Here is a 19,864-nt window from a genome sequence, read left to right as displayed (position 1 = left end):
CACAAGACGATTTTCTCTGCACATGCATATTGGAAGGGCTTGCATTAAAAAAAAAAAATTAATACCAACAAAAAGGAGTAATAATTTCTTTAGTTTCTTACCGTGAGGCACTCGTTTATGTCCACGCAACGCGTAGGATCTTTGGTGTCGATTACAAAACCCGAGTTACAGGAACATCTAAAGAAAAACGAGACGTAAATTAAGCACATCAAAACAAGCCATACAGGTTATAATGATTCAAGAATGGTGACGCAGTTTTGCTTTCGAATTAACAGGCCTTGACTTTGGGAAAATCAAAAGCAAACTGTGCCTTCATTAATCGCATTCAAGTTGGAAATACCAATGTAATGTATAAATGTATAATGTATAGAGGATATTACACGGTGGTGCGAAGATATGAATTTTATTTTCGAGTGGTAAAGACAATATTTTGCGAACGAGCGTAGCGAGTGAGTAAAATATTGTCTTTAACACGAGAAAATAAAATTCATATCTTCAAGCCACCGTGTAATTTTCTTTTTATTATGTAGACAAATCTATCGCTCGCCATTTTTCACCGACTGTTTGCACAAACGACCGTGAAAATACAGGAAATGACGTCATCAATATCCTCACTGGTGAGGATATGGAAAATACGCCACTCGGGTCCCAGATGTAGTTTCGTAGGAATTTTGCGAATGGTGTATTTCCAGTAAACACTCCTTTCTATATAATAAAAGCTCAGATGACCGTGCTGTCGCAGGAGATTTCTAGTCTCGCATTACAAATTAAGACCTGGTGTCATAGCGCCCAAGTTTATTAGTATATAATAATGTAATAATAGTGGTAGACTTCCAATAGTTTATGGGCCCAGAGACGCGTCACTCACCCATAGCTTCCTGGGTTGTTTGTACAGATTTGCTGACAGCCTCCGTTATTTGTTTGACATTCATCGGTATCTAAGAAACGAAAATTGAAAACAAAATACTGGTAACGTACCATGACAAAAATATCAATTTTTAGAGTCATATAAAAATGGTAAATTAATAAGGGTCCGTACAGTTTAGACGGTGTTTAACAAAACCACGTTCTAAGCCATTTTCAATTTTGCCAACAGTCATATCAAAACATTGTCGGTAACAAGAAGGCTTGCATCCCAGACTAGAAAACTATTTATCTACATAAAATAAACCACTTATCAACTGATTTGGAGGCCCACTGATTGTCTTAAGCCGCGACCTAAGTTAGACTCTGTTTAAATAACTGGCCCTAAGTGTTTATCGCTATAAAAACATTGTTTAACGGATTCTATATTAAAGGCTAGCAAAAAGAATAGGGAAAATGATGTACTTTGACCTGAAAACTTCGAGGCGGTCAGGATTAGGAGCGCAGGGGGCACATCTCCACTAAAAATAACGAGGAGTCGGCGCGAGATACTGCTCGATAGTATAAGTTTTTAGTTTCCATTATACGCTGAAGTTATCTTACATACCAACACAGGTGCAGTTGCTTATTTTCGTGTATCCTGAGTAACATGTACAGTTATAGCCTCCCTCTGTGTTGACACAATCCTGATTACAACATGCAGTGTTCAGGAAGCATTCATCGATATCTGAGAGGAAAGAAAAAGAATCTCATGTATTATGGCATATATTAACCACCCCACGCACGCAGGCACGCACGCACGCACGCACAAAAACACTGCGCACGAGCTTCCCCGTGTTCTATCATCGGAAAGGTGCTATCATCTACGGTAAGAGTTGGCTGGTAATTACTATCGGTTCTTACCATTTACATAAACTAAAAAGCGGAATCAAAATGCAATATGATTACCTCTGCAGGTCGAGCCATCTCTTAGAAGCTTGAAACCATGACGACATGCGCAGGAATAACTGAAAGACAAACTTCAAGTGATCAATAGCTAGGCTACAAACAGTCTTTCTTTAGTTTCCTTTCTACCTTGCAAAAGAGGGTTTAAACAATGCTCACTTAAAGCAAACGCAAAGCTTTTCTTAAACATTTTTAAACATTTCCGTTAACTTTCCATGAGCCGTGATTCAAACGCTGAACTAAACTAAGATAAACAATTAACCACAACATACAGAAAGAAAGAGACAACAAACCAAGTCACGAACACACATTAAAACAAATGCATTATATAGAAAACTAGCACTACATGAAATGAAGTGTTTTGTGTTTAGGCATATTTTTTACAAAATGCGTGATGACGCAATGACGCGTCGCTTCCTGTCAGTATGTGGGTACTAGTTTAACACTGAACTGTCTGGGTTGCATCCGAGAAAATCTGAGACGTTCTCACAGGGAAGTTAACGAACTTCGGAAAAAGCCGTGCGTGGCCTCGGCTTATGGACACCAAGCACATTTACATAAAATAGGAACAATATTGAAGTTGCAAGGAGGAATCGATGTTTCTAATAGAATGTATTCTTATTCTCCACTCTCGAACCCAGGGCCCTCACGGACGATCCAACCGCTAACAAAAATATCGTAGGCTCTGGGAACGTAACGAGGATGATTATTCTCGGCATCGAACTCGAACGAGTGTGCGCACGAGGTTTAAGCGGGAAACTCGAGCGCAAGAGCCTCCATTTAATACAAGCTACAATCCAGTCCAATACCGAGAATACGAAAGCTGTCTATTACGTTACCTTCCATTTTCATTCACACATCTGTGATCGCAACCACCATTGTTATCTAAACACTCGTTTATATCTGCAAAGAGAAGTACATTTTGCCGATCATCCAATCAAAGGTAAGAGTACATCAGAATCGAAATATTTGGCAGAAAGATTTGCCAGTTTTAAACTATTTCAAACGTTTATTTTAAGTAGACGAGGCTGCTACTGTGGATCATAACATGTTTGTGATTCTATTGTTAGAGCACCAACATTATTGGTATCGAAGCTTTATTCTGTTGAGACTCAAAGCCTTGAGGGAACGTTTTCTTTAGAGGATGATGAAAGTAGCAGGTAAAGATACACAGGTAAATACCCAACCTCGTTCCCAACCTCGTTCTCCCTGCGAACTCCCTGTTACTTTAGATTTTGTGAATACTTCCGAAGAGTCGCTAAATTTTACGGTATTGATATGGCGGAGGGCACTTTTGAGCCTACATACTTTTTCTCCCATGCGAACACAAATATTTGCAGATTCGACTTTCTGAAAGTATATTTTCGCGGTTTTAAACGATACATCCCTTAAACTTGGCCATTTTGCGCGAATTACTACTTCCAGCTTTGTTGATTGAGTTTCGTTACCTGGCTGTATCAAACTTTCAAAATTCAAAATACCTTCGCAGTGGTGGCCATCTGCTGCCACTTGATATCCATAAGGGCATGTACACTGATAGCTTCCAACTGAATTGTTGCAACCTTTCTCGCACTTGTTTAGCTTACATTCATCGATATCTGTACATAACGAAAACAACATAACGGTTACTGAGATTATAATTTCATGCTTAACGACAAAGAGAAAAAAAAAGACGTTATTTTAAGTCTCGAAGTATTTAGCACTGTGATAATTAGGGACACTGTAAATCGGTGAAAAATATACAAACTAAACATAACATTTCAGTTAAAAATGCCAACTGTTGGGACGCAAACCAGTTGGCTATTTACAAAGCGTGGCCTTGGATTTGGAAAGGGGAAACAAATCAGAGCGGAACTTGAACCCGGGATCTCCGTATTACAAGCCCGGCACCCTAAGCACTAGGCCACGTCGCCTCCCCTAAAGGAGGGAAGGAAAACAGCAAGTCAGGTTTCGGCGTTACATACCAGCACAGGTTTTGTTGTCCGTCTGAAGAGCAAATCCTTCTCTACAGTCACAGTGAAAACTAAATCAAAAGAGCAAGTAGTTTAGATTTTAAAATGATAATCGCGTAGACACTCACTTGTGATATCTAGGCAGACAGACAGACAGACACCTTCATTTAGTTATAAAGCTTAGGGTAGTCCCTTCAGGAGCTTAAAAGCACCCTGCTATCAATAGGAGCCCTGAGCACTAAATACACTTATTACAATGCAGATAGGCAAACAGTGGAATATAGGCACAGCAACAACAACAAAATAGCAAACAAATTAACAGTAGAGGCTACAGAGATACAGGACATAACCTGTAAAAGGACAAATTATGCCTAAGACGTTTGGACTAAATTAAACTTTCTAGGTACTTAAAAGCTCTAGCTACTTCATTTGTGTCACGAGGCTATCGAACTTTGAAATAACTAATATATTTGTACAGGCTATTAAAAATCCCATGTCTAACTATGTCGGCAGATGAAGCAGCACAACTTTTGGTTGGAATTCTGTGTAAAAAATTGACACACTAGTCTTGCATGAGTTAGATTTGTTCATAACAATTACCTTCCAGGGGTGTTGTTACAAATCTGTTGGCACTGATGAACGTCAGACTTGGCACATTCGTCAATATCTAAAATTAAAAGTCGAGAACAAATCTATAAAAACTACAAATACGTGTACTTCATTTTGAGGGTGAAACAAACCGGTAATCATTCGTGGCCTTATGAATATTTTCCATCTTTGAAGGGTAACTTAACTCCCTAGAAGCGGAAATTAGTGTAAATTACCGCGCATGAGGAAACATACATGTGAGGCCAAGCACGTGAACTGCAAGGGGAGAACGTTTATGAGATAATGCGTGTATGTGTAAATGAATGAATGCGCGAGAGACTACAGGCGTGTGAAACTGTAACTACGCGAAAGATTGGTAGGCGTGAGACTACATCGGCGAGAGACTGTGTGTGGGTGAAATTGCGCCGTACATGTCGGACAATCCTTGAGAGGATTGAAGGACTACTGGTAACTAGCATAAAAAATTACAACATTACACTCCCACACTATTGTTCAGGTTATTTGAAACTGGTCTGACGGTCTGCATCGATCTGAGGATTCAAGGTAGTCTTATTACTTAGGATGATTTCCATTATCAGAAGAATGATCGTTTTCCATCTATTCGTTTCAACTGTAATTGTATCAACCGTCTCACAGTCTTCAAACATTATATGTAACAACTCTGTAATGAGGAAGCCTTATTCTATAAGCCCTTTGGTTTCTCCTAAGGCTTCCTCGCCACTTTGTCTGTAATATATATTTTTTTGTACTCTTATTTTGTTTTTTTGTAACGTGTGTGGTGAAATAAACAAACAAACAAACAAACAAACAAAGAACTGGCAGACTAGAGCGGCCAGTCTGTAAATCGAACGCGTCATTTTGAAAGGATGGTGCGGCAAAATCTTGAAAAATAATCCCTCCGAAAATGGTGCGCACCATTTTGAAGAAATTCGAAGGACTGGGATAAAACTTATCCGCTTCAAATTGGTACATTCAGTTTACGAACTGACCATTCTGGCTTTCCAGTTCTGACAAATGAAAAGCGCATCCCTTACCAATACAATCCTTCCATTCTGAGAGATATCCATCGGGGCACTGACATGTATAGTTTCCATCAGTGTTGTGACATTCGGCAAGGCTGTCACACTCGTGAATCTCATCAAAGCACTCATCTGCGGTAAGCAACGACATCGTTAGCAATAGCTTCAACCTTTACGTTCTAAGAGAGACAACTGAGCACTGTTGCAGCTCCAGCAATGGAGTCGATGGCGACACTCTTAAATTGCCAGAAACAATACCGGTTAAATCTCACTATAAGGGCAACGCCTGAGAGAGTATTTTTTTCTTGCCGTTATCTATACAAAGGGGTCGTTGTGGGGAGGGTTCAATAACAGTACCCCAATAAATGGATTGCCAGTCGAGACAAGAAATGTTTCGCCATTTTAAAAAAGGTTGTCGCTACAGGAAATTAATGTTGCTGTTCGACCGTATTAGGCCTCGCGACCAACCATACTAATCCGGATGAATTTAAAAACACGTCCTTTTTTAAATATGTTTCTAGATTTCGGCTTGGCCCTCCGCCCGCTCCTTAATCCGGTCATTTCAACCACTGAAAACTAATCTTTTTGAAAACGTTCTCTAGGGTGGATAAATTTGAAAACCTCCGCGAAGTGATTTAGTGTGGGGGGCGAAAACAAATGGTTTTGAAAACGTTGACGTCACAACAGTGTTGTGCACATGCTCCACCGGTTAGCGTCTCTTGGAGCGTTGTTTTCAAATTTATGCGGATTAGCGTGGACGGGAGAAACGTTACTAAAACGAGAGAGTGGATGTAAAACATTTGACGCATTTTCGGGGGAAAACATCGTTTCTGGGTTCATTAGTATTATTGTGGACGGATCTGAACGGTCAGCCGAATGAAAACAATGTCTGGTTATGGATTGTTCTGTCGGCTGGCAATCTGGTAAACTTAAAGACAAGTACACAACGGACGTGTAATGCAGACATTGTGCCACGGAGTTCAAGCTTCGTAAAAACACGAGAAGTACCACAGAACTTACCAATGTCAATACAGATGACATCAGTCCCATTTTGTCCAGTGTTGACAAAGCCGTCAAAACACGCGCAGGAGTAATTACCAGGCTGGTTAACACACTTCTGAGAACATTCCCCATTGTCAGCTTGACATTCATCAATGTCATTACAAGTCAAGCCATCAACACCCAAGCTGAAGCCCGCGGGACATGAACAGCGGAATGATCCAGCGGTGTTTGCGCAGGCGTGTTCGCAATCTCCCTTCCCGTTGTTCTTAGCGCACTCGTCGATGTCTTCACAGTTGCGCGATCTACAAAGTAAACCAAGATACGAGTCAATCGCAATTAAGTTAGAAACCAGCAAATAGGACATTTTGACTATGGCGTCACTTGACTACAACTACCAGAATCCTTCAGTTTTTTGTTTTCTCATGCTAATTAGAGCTATTGTTCTTTGCTCTCCACTGGGATTACAAAATTTGAATTTGAAAAGGAAAACAAAGTGAATTCTGGTAGTTGTAGTCAAATGACGCTATCATGAAAATGGCCGATTGGTTTGTTCACTGCTTGCACACAGTTGCTTTCCCTCTTTAGAGTGAAAGTCGACGCAGTCCAACGCAAGTTGATGGAGGTTTTTGACACAAGCCTAGTTCTTCTTAGTATTGATCTCTTTGGAAAAGCGAGTGTGTGAACATGGTACGAGGAAAATCTCAATCCATGATGGGGTCGAGGACGCTTATTTTTGAGATGTTTTTGTTTGTTTGTTTGGGTGTTTGTTTTCCTTTGTTTGGGAGGGGGATTGGAGACGACTTATTAAACTTAACATGGATGGTAAGAAGAGGAGGAGTGGGGAAAAGGAAAATTGGTCGGATTCCCAACACTTTTCTTCTTTTATTAACGTGTTTTGCATTGTATTGAGATAGGAAGAACGGGGGGGGGGGGGGGGGGGGGATACATATGTTGATGTTAAAAAGGCAAAAACAAAACAAAACAAACAAACAACAACAACAACAAAATGCGCCTCACCCTTGGAGAAGCGCTAGCGAGAGGACTAATAGTAATGTGACCGGAAATAGTCAGCGAAAAACTCTGAGAAAGTCTAACACAACTTTACTCAAGAGTGACTAATTCCACGCAATTATGGGCATTTTACGAAGTACAAAGATAAATGACCGCGCAAAATAAAGTGAAATAAAGGTTGTTGTGCTTATTATCCTTCAAGTATTTGCGCTCAGACCGCGCGTGTGATCTTCTTTTTATGTTTTTTTCTGGCCTATCACTTTTTTTTACAAGTATGTTGATGTCCTCTCTGAAGGGAAGTTGAGGAAGAGATTCTCTGTTATATCAGTGACGTGGAAAACTGTTGGCCTTGTCCCTGTAGAAGAAACATGTATGGGCACACAAGCGATCTATAAACACTTCGACAAAATTTGCACTAAGATTTGGGTTATAAAGGTGGACAGAGAAAAACAGAATAAGCAAGCAAACAAAAACAAATAAAGTAACAAAGAAACAGTACTTACTCAGAGTCAGTGGGGTTATATCCTGGGCTGCACTCACACATGTAACTACCTTCCGTGTTGACACAAATTTGAGAGCAGTTTCCGTTGTGAAAAGCACATTCATCGATATCAGCACAGCGAGTTTGGTTGTTGGCTGCAACATAGCCTTTATCACACTCACAACGATAGCTGAAATGAATGAATAAATGAATGAATAAATGAGTGACTGAATGAATGAATGAATCAATGAATCAATGAATCAATGAATCAATCAATCAATCAATCAATCAATTAATCAATCAATCAATAAGTGAATGAATGAGTGAAAGAATGAATGAATGAACGAACATGGACGGATGAATGAATAAACGAACCAACAAACGAACAAACGAAGAATTCATGAAAGGACATATGGATGGATAGAATAGAATAGGCAAGATGAAAAGATGATACATGAAAGGTGTTCCCGAGCTATAAGAAGATTTGTGCCAAAAAAGTTATAGGAAAAATTATCAGAAATTTAGATCAGGGTCTTAAGCCTTGACAAGACCCTCAGGGTCCGGAGTATCCTTTCGGAACTTCCGATCTCTTGAGATCAATTCTCGAGGCTTAGCTCCGAATTTGTCGGGGGAAACCTCGGAATATCTTTGTGTAAAAGTTGGACTTAGTGTATAGATACTGTTCCAGTATGTTTTCCTTTTTACTTTCCTTCAGAGTTGAACCTGATGTTTGAAGTTTCGTATTCGTAACTGTCGACCGCGAAATGCTGCTATAGTGGTATAGGGAGTTCTCCATCGAATGTAAATGTTATTCAACTTCTCACCTTCCCTGCAGATTAAAACACTTGTGACAGTCTGGTCTGCCTTCCAAGCACTCATCAGTATCAATGCACTTGTGAGGAAGGTCGTCATCTTGGTGGTATCCATGGTAACAGTCACAGAAGAAGCCTCCTGGGATGTTGACACACCTCTGCTCACACTTAACTCCTCCCATCAGGCATTCGTTTATGTCTGAAGAAAAAAAAAAGAAGAAGAAAAAAAAACGTGTTCGTTATTTGCGTGCAAACAAAGGATATGGCTACTCTTGCTAAAGTTACTAATAAAAACGGACTAAAACAAATTGTAGAAGACGCTGTAACGTCTACAATAGGCCGCCAAGGCGGTCAGTGTAGAAGCCTCTGGTAATGGTTTAAACACCTTACTTAAGAGTCAGTAAAAGGTTTGTATCCAGTGTCTTTCAAAGAACTGGATCCTGTCAACTCTCTCGTAAGCGACCACCCTTGGGGCACGACAAAGTGGTCGCTTACGGGAAAGATCAACAAAATAGGCCTTATTCTGGATAGATTAATTAATTACATTAAAAATATTACCTTACCAGCTAAAATTAGGCAAATAGAAACTAATTTATTTGATTTTTTTCACACGGAACAAGTTTGGGGAAAAGTACAGAAGAGTGTACAGTACTTGACAATGTGTCTCGAATAAAACCTTGGAAAACAATGTCAAGCGCTTGAACTCTAGATACTGTATTTACATTACTCGGTTGCATTCGACCGCTTATCCACGAAGTCTAGAACGCTCGATTACTTCTGTGACTTAAGCCTCATAGCAACAAGAATATCTGACACTTTCGTGATTGCAGTGGCCAACTCCTCGCAACCCCGATAATCTGCAAACTCAGCGATCTGACGCACGAGATCAAGTTCTATCTTCCCCTTCTGTAAACTGTTATTATCTGTCAGCAGTCCTGGGTAGCGTCATTAAAAATTGAACTTTTGTCACTTCTGAGTAATGATTTACTAACGATTATACGTGATTACCTTGGGTGATTGCTTACCGGAAACAAAAAAACAAAAGAATATGTCGAATTTCTGGCCTAAAAAGTGGCCACGATCCCTTAAGAAATTTGAGTGGTGGTCGCTTACGAGAGAACTCTTGAAACGGTTGTTTACGAAGTGGTCGCTTACGGGAGGTGGTCGCTCACGAGAAGTAGTCGCTATGAGAGAGTTGACTGTATAAGAAAAGCATAACTATGACAACTTGCGCAACCTTGTTCCCAGGGTCTTTCATCTTTCAGTCCACGGGAAGAGGAGAGACACTGGGAACGAGGTGGACATCTTGTCGAGGTAATTATGAAAGATGGATAGAAATAGCGGCCCAATATCCATCTTAGCTGAATTTGGACAAAGTGTAATTTAGTAAAGAGACTTAACCAGCATTGGGAAAATTTCATCTTAATCATTACGTCTTGGTGATTCGCAGAGGAATATGTCAAGATGAAGCGTTGTTGACAAAGTTGTATGACGCTTGTATAGAGAGGCATGACCTTTGATGAAGTGTGTTTAGAAGAACAACAAATCTACGGAGAACAGTAGTGAGATCAAGTAAATGTTGACAATTGATGAAAAAAAAAAATAGAGTTACTGCTTATAATCCTCAAGTCTCATTTAAGCTCAAAAAACCTGTTCACCTCTGCAGGTTCTCCCGTTGGCACTGAGCCTGAATCCATCCTCGCACATGCAGTAAAAGCTTCCGGGAGTATTGACGCATTTCTGCTGACAGTGATGGAAGTTCCTTGGTAGCTTACATTCGTCCACATCTGAAACAATAATACGAGTTACCACAAGAGATTTGGGAAGAGCAATTACGGAGAATAAAGAAGAACTTGAAACAACGTTATAAATATAATACATCGAGAATAAAATTAGAATAGAATTACAGAATATTTATTGGCAGAGATGCACAGCATCAAGCATTACTGACTCGATCGTTTCTTGCGTGCAAACTCTCGAGGTCACGATGTTAGACGCACGAGTAATAGGCAAGCCTGCGTTTCTTGCACGATAACTCATTTTTCTGATGAACAATTTTGTCAAAGAAACTACCGACACAAAGAGGATGTTTGCTAACCTAAGTAAGTGACATGATGAAACGGAAGATCATCATGTTCGTTAAGAAAAAAAAATATCCGTTTATTAATTGACTGAGCTGAAAGTTAAGGAAAACTGACCTTGTTGTAAATGCGCGCGCGCATACATGCGCGGTAAGAAATAAAAGGAATGAAATTAACTGGAATCACCTTAAAGAGCAAGGAAGGGGAGGGGGGGGGGGGGGATAGGGAAAGGCGCACGTGTCTGGGAAGCATTGATTTTCTGGTGTTTTTTTAAATTCAAATTTCTAATTTAAGGCAAAAATTAGGTTCCACCCCCTCGTTTCAACAATTATATCTTCTCTTTTTTTTGCATTCTGGTCGTAAATTTTGCCTGCACCGGGAGAGCGTAAAAATAAAGTCAGCACCCCACGTCTTAGCCATTATCTCGGGCTTTCTCTTTCTACGGCTTAACAATGACAGGTGGGTCAGATCTGTCAAATTACAAGTTACCTCTCACAAGTGTTATCAAAACTCTTTCCTTACCTAAACACGTGATCCGATCAGCTCCGATTCTGTAACCTTTGTGGCACTCGCAGTAGTAGCTTCCCTCACTGTCGCGGCACAGCTGCGTGCACTTGTGATTTCTGGTTGCGCATTCGTTCTCATCTGGAATTTACAACAACAGAACGTTAGACGTTACGTTTATTGTAAGGGTAAAAAGGCCCAGTCGCTTGTCCAGGCCTCATTTCATTATCCACGAGAGTGGGCTATAGGTTCGAGGTTAAAGAATGCTTTTATTTCATTTTCCAAGAAATAAACCGTAGAAAAGTGTGCTTTTCACAAAACGCCCGGAAACATGCTTTACGTACACAATGTTCATTACTGGAAATTCTACTTTTAATAATTGTCAAAGCAAAAACGTTGAAAACTTTACTCGTTTGAAAGCCCTGACGTTCAAGAGTGAGTTTTTATGACGATTTCAATGTTTTATAGAGTCGCTGGAGAGCGCGATCTTGCTTGTTTCCAATACCTTCTTCATGCAATCCATATACTAAAGGGCACCAGAATTGGCCTTTTGACTCATTTGGTCATGTTCGATTCTCTTCAGCTGACAAAGGACTATTCTGATTTGCTGTTTTGCTGTGTTCTGTGCTAAACTGATTTAAGCTTGATTACCATGCACGGATCCGCAGACTCAAACGTTAGGGTCACAATAAGGCCTTGAGCTTAGAATCGAGTGGGCAAGTAAGCTTTAGCATTGCCCAAAATGTCTACTTACTGATACAGGTTTTGTTGTCTGTATCGGTGATATATCCAGTCCTACACCAGCACTGATATCCACCAACAGTGTTTACACAAGTCTCCGAACAGCCACCGTTGTTGATCAAGCAGTCATCGATATCTTAACGGAACGAGAAGAGTGCTTAGTTCATAAATAAATAGGAGCATTGACAAAATTAAAGGTGACTTGGAACGTGGTATGGACTATGTTAAAAATCGCCCGGATTGGAACTCCAGTCAAAACTCCATGTGCGACCACCTCTTGTAAGCAACCACCTACCCATTAACATTCAATTTTTCATAGTCAAATCCCTTAAGTTGGAACCTCTCGTAAACGACCACCTCTCGTAAGCGACCGCGACCACTTTTTGAGGTGACGCATTATAATTTTTCATTGTTTTTAACCTCTTGTAAGCGACCACTTCACGCATGTCTCATCTCTATGTTCGCTGTATGTACTACGCTACTCAGAATTTACGAGGAACTTTTAGTGACAACCTAGCACTGGTCGTATTGTAAGTAGGAAAATGTATGCAATAAATTCTCCTCGAATAAGTAGATGTGTCAGACCTGTTCCTGGAAGAGACCCGCTCTAGTTCGACTCTCGTAAGCAACCACTAAATCTCGGTATTCTAGGTGGTCGCTTACGGGAGGTTCGACTGTATACTTATGAGGGACTTGAAAGGGGGACAGGAGGGGATGGGGGAAAAGAACAATCCCAGCCCAAATTTTGCTCAAACCCCAGCTTCCAGCCCAAGTTTTGCCAAGTTTAGGTGTCTACATTTTCTAAACACAGACAACTTGTCATTGTTTTCAATGAGCGATCCTCAACACCTTAGTCTGTATTCGCTCATGGTTAATTCATCTAGTCTACCTTTACATGTTGCGCCATCAACATCCAAAGTGAATCCTGGGTGACATGAACAGATCCGTCCATAGTCTGTCTTGGAGCATATATCACTGCATCCTCCGTTATTGTCCAGGCAGGGATTAAGAACCGCTAGAGTAAAATTTAAAATGAAAGAATCAGGGCGGATTTAACGGTCTCCTTCAAAATAAATACGCAAACAATTATGAAGGAGGACACAAATTTTTTGTTTTTCGCAAAGGAAAATTTAAACAAAACAAATTTATACAAACCAAAAAACAAACAAAACAAAAGCAACATGAAGCAAAAGTACTGCCTAATAGCTGTTGTTCGAACGGTCACACTTTAAGAATTCGTCCACTCTGGGATTAAGTTGCCACACTTGAAGTGAAAGGATTAACGAATCTGTCATTTCCAGCAAGCGCGAAACCCCTGGAGAAACCCAGTAAATTTTCCCTTTCAAATGCGTTTTAAATGTGCCTTTTAACGAGTTGACGAACTTTGAATTCTCACCACAGCGTTAAGTGGGGAAATGATCGTTTTGTAACCATGAACAAAAATCAATAAATCACTGCTTTATTTTTTCTTCACCAATACCACCTTCTCAACAGTAGTAGCAACGGAGGAAAGCACAGCAAACGTAGCAGCAACCACAACATCCAAATTAACAAAAAATGGCTTAACGTGCTTATGACGTCTTAAGCTCTCGTTTAGTCAGATCGGTAAACTATTGCTTAGTTCCTAGGCCTCTCTCTGTCTTCTTTCATGTCAGTCAATCCGTCTTGGGTCACGTGGCCCGTTCGTTTCGGATACGTCACCGAAACGAATTGACTGTGAGGACCTGGGAGAAAGCCGTGCAGGAACAAGGCAAGGTAGACTGTAAGGCGCTAGAAGAACTTGGAGATTTTCAATAAGGAAAGAATTCTATTTTCATCCTCAAATACTACTTTATTTGGTAAGTGCTTGAGAAGAATACCTACCTTGAGGTTCGGCAGTGTAGGTAGCGACGAAGCCAGAGCGAGTTATGGACTGATCCGAGAAAAATTTCAGGAGAAGCTCATTGGTGGAAGAACGGAGTGAGGCTGGCTTGACACTACCGCAGAATTTGCCAAGGCTGGGTGCGTTTGGCCGCCCACCGCCAAAAATTTCAACGTAGTCATACACACAACCTTGGAAACCTAAAATCAATTTAGCAAAGCGATCACATGAAACATCATCTTTTACTTTATAGACAAGAGTGTTTTACTGGAAAATACACCACTCGTAAAATTCAACGAAACTACATCCGGGACCCGAGTGGCGTATTTTCCATATCCTCACTAGTGAGGATGTTGATGACGCCATTTACCGCTTTTTCGCGGTTGTTTTTGGAAGCAGTAAGTCAAAAAATGGCGAGCGATAGAATTGCCTGTATAACAAAAAGAACATTACACGGTGGCTTGAAGGTATTTTTATAACATTACATTATATATGCATATTTTACTCGCTGTGCTCCTTCGTAAAATATTGTCTTCACCACTCGAAAATAAAATTCATGCTTCCTCGCACGTATTTTTCGGCGCTTGGCGCTGGTAACATTTCTCTTGTTCTGATTGGTTCATTGTCCCGGTAACGTTTGCTGTGATTGGTCAGCTTAATGATTTGGTTTGGGTTGCAATTTGACAACTCACCTTCGGATGGCTCCAGATCAAAGTGCGAAAAACTGAGAGTGACAATTTTGCCTCTGGGGACACGAATAATGTAGGAACAATCCAGAGACACTGGGTGGTTGTCAGGGTGATTTGGAGATGTAATCACGCCAGTTTCTCCACTGAACGTTTGGCTACAGCCTGTAACGGAAAAAAGGATGTTATTGCACAGTCAAACCTCTATTTTTGAAGCGGCCTCCATTGTATGTCTGCCTAATTGATTCGAGAACCCTAAATTAATTTGGAGAGATAAAATTTACTGAGGGGGGAATAGGGTGGGGGTGGGCGAGCTTGGCTAAACTCCACTCCTACCCCCTCAGGAGTACTGTAATCTCCCCAGACTAGGCCCTATCCGTAACTAATCGGAATAAATTTGAAAATGCGTCCTATTTTTAGAATTAGCGTGGACATGGCCTAATCTAATTTAGAGAGCGTTTTAAAAAGCTGTTTTTCTTGATGGTGCAAAATTAAACCCTGTTTCAATGTGGACAGAAGGCCAAACCGGAGAAAAATAAGATGCGTTTTCATTTTTTTCCCGGTTATAGTGGATGGGGCCTTAGCTCTAACCAAACCCGACCAAGGCATGGAAAAATAGAGAAAGCTTGTAATTTAGTATTACATAAAATCAAAGAAAAGAAATACATATGAATGTATGAATGCATCCATGCATGAATGAATGAACGAACGAACGAACGAACGAACGAATGATGAATGAATGAGTGAATGAACGAACGAACGAACGAACGAACGAACGAATGAATGAATGAATGAATGAGTGAATGAACGAGGAAACGAACGAACGAACGAATAATGAATGAATGAGTGAATGAACGAAAGAACGAACGAACGAATGAATGAATGAATGAATGAATGAATGAATGAATGAATGAATGAATGAATGAACGAGGAAACGAACGAACGAACGAACGAACGAACGAATGAATGAATGAATGAATGAATGAATGAATGAATGAATGAATGAATGAATGAATGAATGAATGAATGAATGAATGAATGAATCCAATCTACAGGATTTCACATGTAACTCTCTAGTGATTCAATGCAAAACAGGATACCTCTGTTTTCATACTGGAGTCTGAAGCCTTTCTGACTGACTGAAAAATCTGAGTGGAACCTGAGAAGAAGCTCATTGCCAGTTGACAAAATGGGGCCTGGTAACTGACTGCCACATAGTTTGGCCACTCGGTTGTCTGAATTCCTTGTTCCTCCATTGAAAACCTCCAAAGAATCAAACGCGCAGTCGTGGCTTGGCTCTACCTAAAAAATCAAATCAATTGGCTCAATGTCAACTTGGTCTTTTTTCAGAGGGTTTGAGCGAATGAAGTCACGCAACGCAACGCAACACAACACAACGCTTCACGACGCAACACAACGGCTTTTTATGGGGCCGTATTCAATTGAGTTTCGTAAATAACTCGTGTTTACTTTGGTTTTGCTTGACTACGCTTAGTGATTGGTTAGTAAAACTCGCGCCACTCTTTCAACCAATGAGAGACAAAACCAAAACCACAATCGTGGCTTTGTCGCACGCGTTTTCCTGCGCTTTTCAGCGGTTGCATATATATGCTTCCAATTCTGATTGGCTCATTGTGATGCCTGCGTCTGTTGTGATTGGCCAGAGTAATTACTTTCGTTTTGGTTTTACTTCTCTAAGTTGCAATAAGTTAAATTAAGAACTTATACCTCAAATTCAAAAAATGTCAGTTTGATTCGTGAGCCATCGTCAACGCAAATCTTCCACTCACAGTTAAATTCATCAGGGTAGTGCAAAGGAAAGCGGGGGCTTGTGATTTCACCTGTGCCGTTAACTGTTATATCTCCGCCACACTGAACTGAAAAGAAATGAAAATTAAACTTCAGGATGATTGTGATGAGAACAACTATATAACTCTGAGCAAGAAACTAACACCAAAACAACGAGAGTTCGTTCGTAGCATTCACGTCAATTGTTGAGTGAGGATTTGGATTTCTTAGAGTGTTATCATTTGTAAATCAAATGCGTTTATTTGAAGGGATGTTGCTGCAAAACCTTGACAAATAATAATTCCGAAACTGGTACGCGCTGTTTTGAAGAAATTTGATGGACTAGCATAAAACTTATCCTTCAAATTGTTGTCATGATATTTTTTTCTTTATAAAGTTGTGAGAAATACAACCATTTGGCAGTTTTGACTGTGCATGCATTAAATATCTCTTCCTAACCGAGTTCGAGGTCCGTACTGTAAATTGAGGAACAAGTTTTTTCCCGTTGATTTTATGCGCACGCGCCATAAATCAACGGCAAAAAAGGAGGATCCGTAACTTTCAGTACGCACCGAGAAAACGGGGTTAGTAAGATATTTATTATATCTCTGAGGTTAAGTGGGCGCGCATGAAAAGGAAAGTAATTGAAAGTTAGCGGGCATTGCAGTGAAATACGGCCCGCAAAATTGACCAATCACAACGCACGTACTAACTGAGAGATATAATAATGACTCTTATTAGATCTTATTACGGACTGTGGGGACAAATATGACAATGGCCGATGGTTAAAAACCCCGACAAACTCTGATAATACTGATGTTTATTTCGTTAATAACACTTTTTTTTTTATTTTGGACAGAAATACCCTTGAGGAGTTATAAAGTTGACACTAATCTTGTGCTTTGATCCTGTCAACCGATGTGAAGGTTAGAGTAGTTAATCCTTGCACTCTTAAAAATGAAAGAAAAACACGGTTGTTTCATAGGCGGTGGACCAGGAAGGGGGGGGGGGGGGGGGGCTTCGGTGCCGAAAATATAGCGCAGCATAAAAATTGGCAAAATATTCAATCCAGTGATCTTTTAATTTACAAATCGTTTTACCAGCATCGCGCTTGGCAAATAATATGTTGTAAAACGTTTGATGCAGTGAGACTGCGCTACCCGAAGTAGGTCAGGTGACAAATATACGGACCATTTGCGAAGCTTTCAACAAAATTCCTGTTACCAAAATACTGTTAGGAGAGGTACACAAACTCTTTCGGATGTATTAAACGTTGTCAGTAGCATCCGCGACTTCCGAGCCCACATTTTCTGCCCTCAGACGACTCAAGAACTACCTGAGAAGCACCATGAAGCAGGACCGCCTGAACTAATGCCTACTGATGCCTTGTAACGGACACACTAGACACTGTAAAGATTGCAAAGAGGTTTGCTTGTGCCAACGAACAACGGAAAGGGCATTCTGGAAAATTTGAGTAGGGGTATGCGCATGGCTGGGTGAAAGATGCCCCCCCCCGTTCTCACACACACACACACGTTTCAAAACGCCTCTGTTGTTATCATTAAAACCTTTACAAAATAGATTTACAATAACTAATGACAAGAGATCTAAGCGGGCTTCTCAGCTTTTCGAGAAGATACTCAATATGCTAACCATGATAGTGTTATTAAAACCGGTTAAAGTTCAAAAGAATGTAATGTTTAAAGCAGATTAAATAAAATAGGAAAACAGCCTGCAGATCGTAACTTTTCAGTTTTGGTTGAAATTCTTAAGTGTGACCATTCAAATGAAAGCTACTAAGCAGTGCTTTCCTGTGGTACTGTTTATTATACTGTACTAGGTGATTCTTACTTTTGAGTTTGTGGATGAAATCCTTAAGTGTGACCATTCAAATGAAAGCTTCTGAGCAGTACTTTCCTGTGGTGCTGTTTATTATGCTGCACAAGGTAGTTCTAACTTGTAAGTCTGTCGATAAGATCCTAAAGTGTGACCATTCAAATCAAAGCAACTAATTACGCTGAACAAGGTGGTTCTAATTTGTAAGTCTGTGGGATCAGTGAAATCCTAAAGTGTCATCACCACTCAAGCTCAAATGAAAGCGTTTTCATTACAAACCGACAAAAACTTCATGAAAAATTTCAGGCCTTTTCAATCCTATCAATTCTTGATTATTCACTTTTCGACCATTTTCTTTACATCAGCTCTCCCTTTTCCTTGTTTATTTGCTCTGTAATTGAAGACTATTTTGAACTGACTTTGTGTCTGACCTCTGGAGTTTGAAGCAAGACAGGAAGACCTCTGATTGAAACTGCCGGATTTCAGCTGTTTCTTGGTCATATGATAATAATTTTTCATGTGCTGTTGTAGTCTTGAAACTTTAACCGTTTCCTTCCAAGATTTGCAAAGAATACATTTCTCAGATTCTTATTTTTTATTCATTTCAATCACAGACTTAAACTGAAAGCAGAGCCCTACAAATGCATTGGTTTGATTTGGTTTTGTAAAACCAAACCAAACCTTAATGTCGGATGGGTACAGAGTACAGTGACGTGACAGAATAAACGACATGCAAGGGCCCGCAATTTCCACTAACAACACGGGTCACGATATTAATTACAGCAGCAGGGAAGGAGAATTTATACGTTACATTTACACTTGGGCGAAAAACGCTGCGTAGGAGCGTGTTTCAGCAACATGGGAACTGCCTACAATATTCTACACCCACACTGGCAAAAACTCAGTTGAATCGGATGAAATCGTAAACTCTGGCAACGCATGGATACTCGTATCACATAAGTCGTATCCTGATCCCAAAGAAAGAAAGCCTTTGCAGCGGGTGTAACGGGGAAGGAAAAGCCAAAGGCAAATTCTCGTTTCGATTTGCAGCGGGGAGTAATTTGTTCGTAAAGACGGTCAACATTGCCTGGGAATAAAACTTCAAGAAAAACCTGAAACAGGGCAACAAATTCAGTGATACAGTCCCTATTTCCCCGTCTCAGTTCTCCACTTAGACTACGTTTTTTTTTCTATCAGTACTATTAAAGCCAGAAGAGCCGATCAGGTTTATAAAAGGTAACATTTTTGGAATAGTGTATCCCATAGGAATGACAGAGACACAAAATGAAGGTCTCTTAATTGCGACTTACCGTCATTTAGAGACGATCTCGGACGGGATGGCCGTCGATGACCACCGCGATGCGGTCTCCACGGCCCACCTATGCAAAAAGACCCTGTACAAAAAAGACCCAACACCCTGTAGGCAAAAAAGACAACGGATTATTGTCAACACTAGTTAAGAATGAACCCAATGTGATTGGTATTGGTATATAGGCATAAAGTGAACGACTTACAGGCAGCGGAATATGAAGGCGGTCATACTTCGTCCTTCGTGGTCAAACACAGGAAATCTTTTCTGGCGGCCTGCTCTTTTTAATTTTGACACAGTGATGTCATATGGGGTAACCCTATACCACGATTATCGGGTTATTTTGGAAACTATCCATCTTAG

At 40.3% G+C, this 19,864-nt stretch overlaps 1 protein-coding gene and 1 long non-coding RNA gene across 3 annotated transcripts in view; one reads left to right on the top strand and one right to left on the bottom strand.

Annotated features, from left to right (window-relative positions):
* The window catches only part of LOC146471519 (uncharacterized), a 104,778-nt gene that overhangs the window by 66,222 nt on the left and 18,692 nt on the right, over positions 1-19,864 (top strand). The gene's annotated exons all lie outside the window — the stretch shown is intronic.
* LOC146471520 (uncharacterized) overlaps positions 1-19,864 on the bottom strand; it is a 25,477-nt gene extending 5,613 nt beyond the window's left edge. The window contains exons 1-22 of one of the 2 annotated variants that reach the window (XM_085119992.1): positions 19,707-19,864; positions 19,503-19,609; positions 16,297-16,445; positions 15,669-15,870; positions 14,575-14,733; positions 13,885-14,082; positions 12,911-13,036; positions 12,035-12,157; positions 11,299-11,421; positions 10,354-10,482; positions 8,708-8,894; positions 7,906-8,073; positions 6,410-6,693; positions 5,405-5,521; positions 4,362-4,428; positions 3,774-3,832; positions 3,291-3,407; positions 2,649-2,712; positions 1,813-1,871; positions 1,472-1,591; positions 869-938; positions 102-177 (exon numbers count right to left, since the gene is read on the bottom strand). In XM_085119992.1, the coding sequence (XP_084976118.1) occupies positions 102-177; positions 869-938; positions 1,472-1,591; positions 1,813-1,871; positions 2,649-2,712; positions 3,291-3,407; positions 3,774-3,832; positions 4,362-4,428; positions 5,405-5,521; positions 6,410-6,693; positions 7,906-8,073; positions 8,708-8,894; positions 10,354-10,482; positions 11,299-11,421; positions 12,035-12,157; positions 12,911-13,036; positions 13,885-14,082; positions 14,575-14,733; positions 15,669-15,870; positions 16,297-16,445; positions 19,503-19,609; positions 19,707-19,732 (2,730 nt within the window). In that variant the 5' untranslated portion in view covers positions 19,733-19,864. The remainder of the gene's footprint in view (positions 1-101; positions 178-868; positions 939-1,471; positions 1,592-1,812; positions 1,872-2,648; positions 2,713-3,290; positions 3,408-3,773; positions 3,833-4,361; positions 4,429-5,404; positions 5,522-6,409; positions 6,694-7,905; positions 8,074-8,707; positions 8,895-10,353; positions 10,483-11,298; positions 11,422-12,034; positions 12,158-12,910; positions 13,037-13,884; positions 14,083-14,574; positions 14,734-15,668; positions 15,871-16,296; positions 16,446-19,502; positions 19,610-19,706) is intronic. The other variant, XM_085119993.1, reaches the window with a different exon arrangement.

This window comes from Pavona decussata, unplaced genomic scaffold, assembly GCF_977016875.1.
Source record: "Pavona decussata unplaced genomic scaffold, jaPavDecu1.1 SCAFFOLD_102, whole genome shotgun sequence".
Classification (NCBI taxonomy): Eukaryota; Metazoa; Cnidaria; class Anthozoa; order Scleractinia; family Agariciidae; genus Pavona; species Pavona decussata.
The sequence above is the reverse complement of the archived record's forward strand: the minus strand, read 5'-3'. Positions and strand labels throughout refer to the sequence as shown.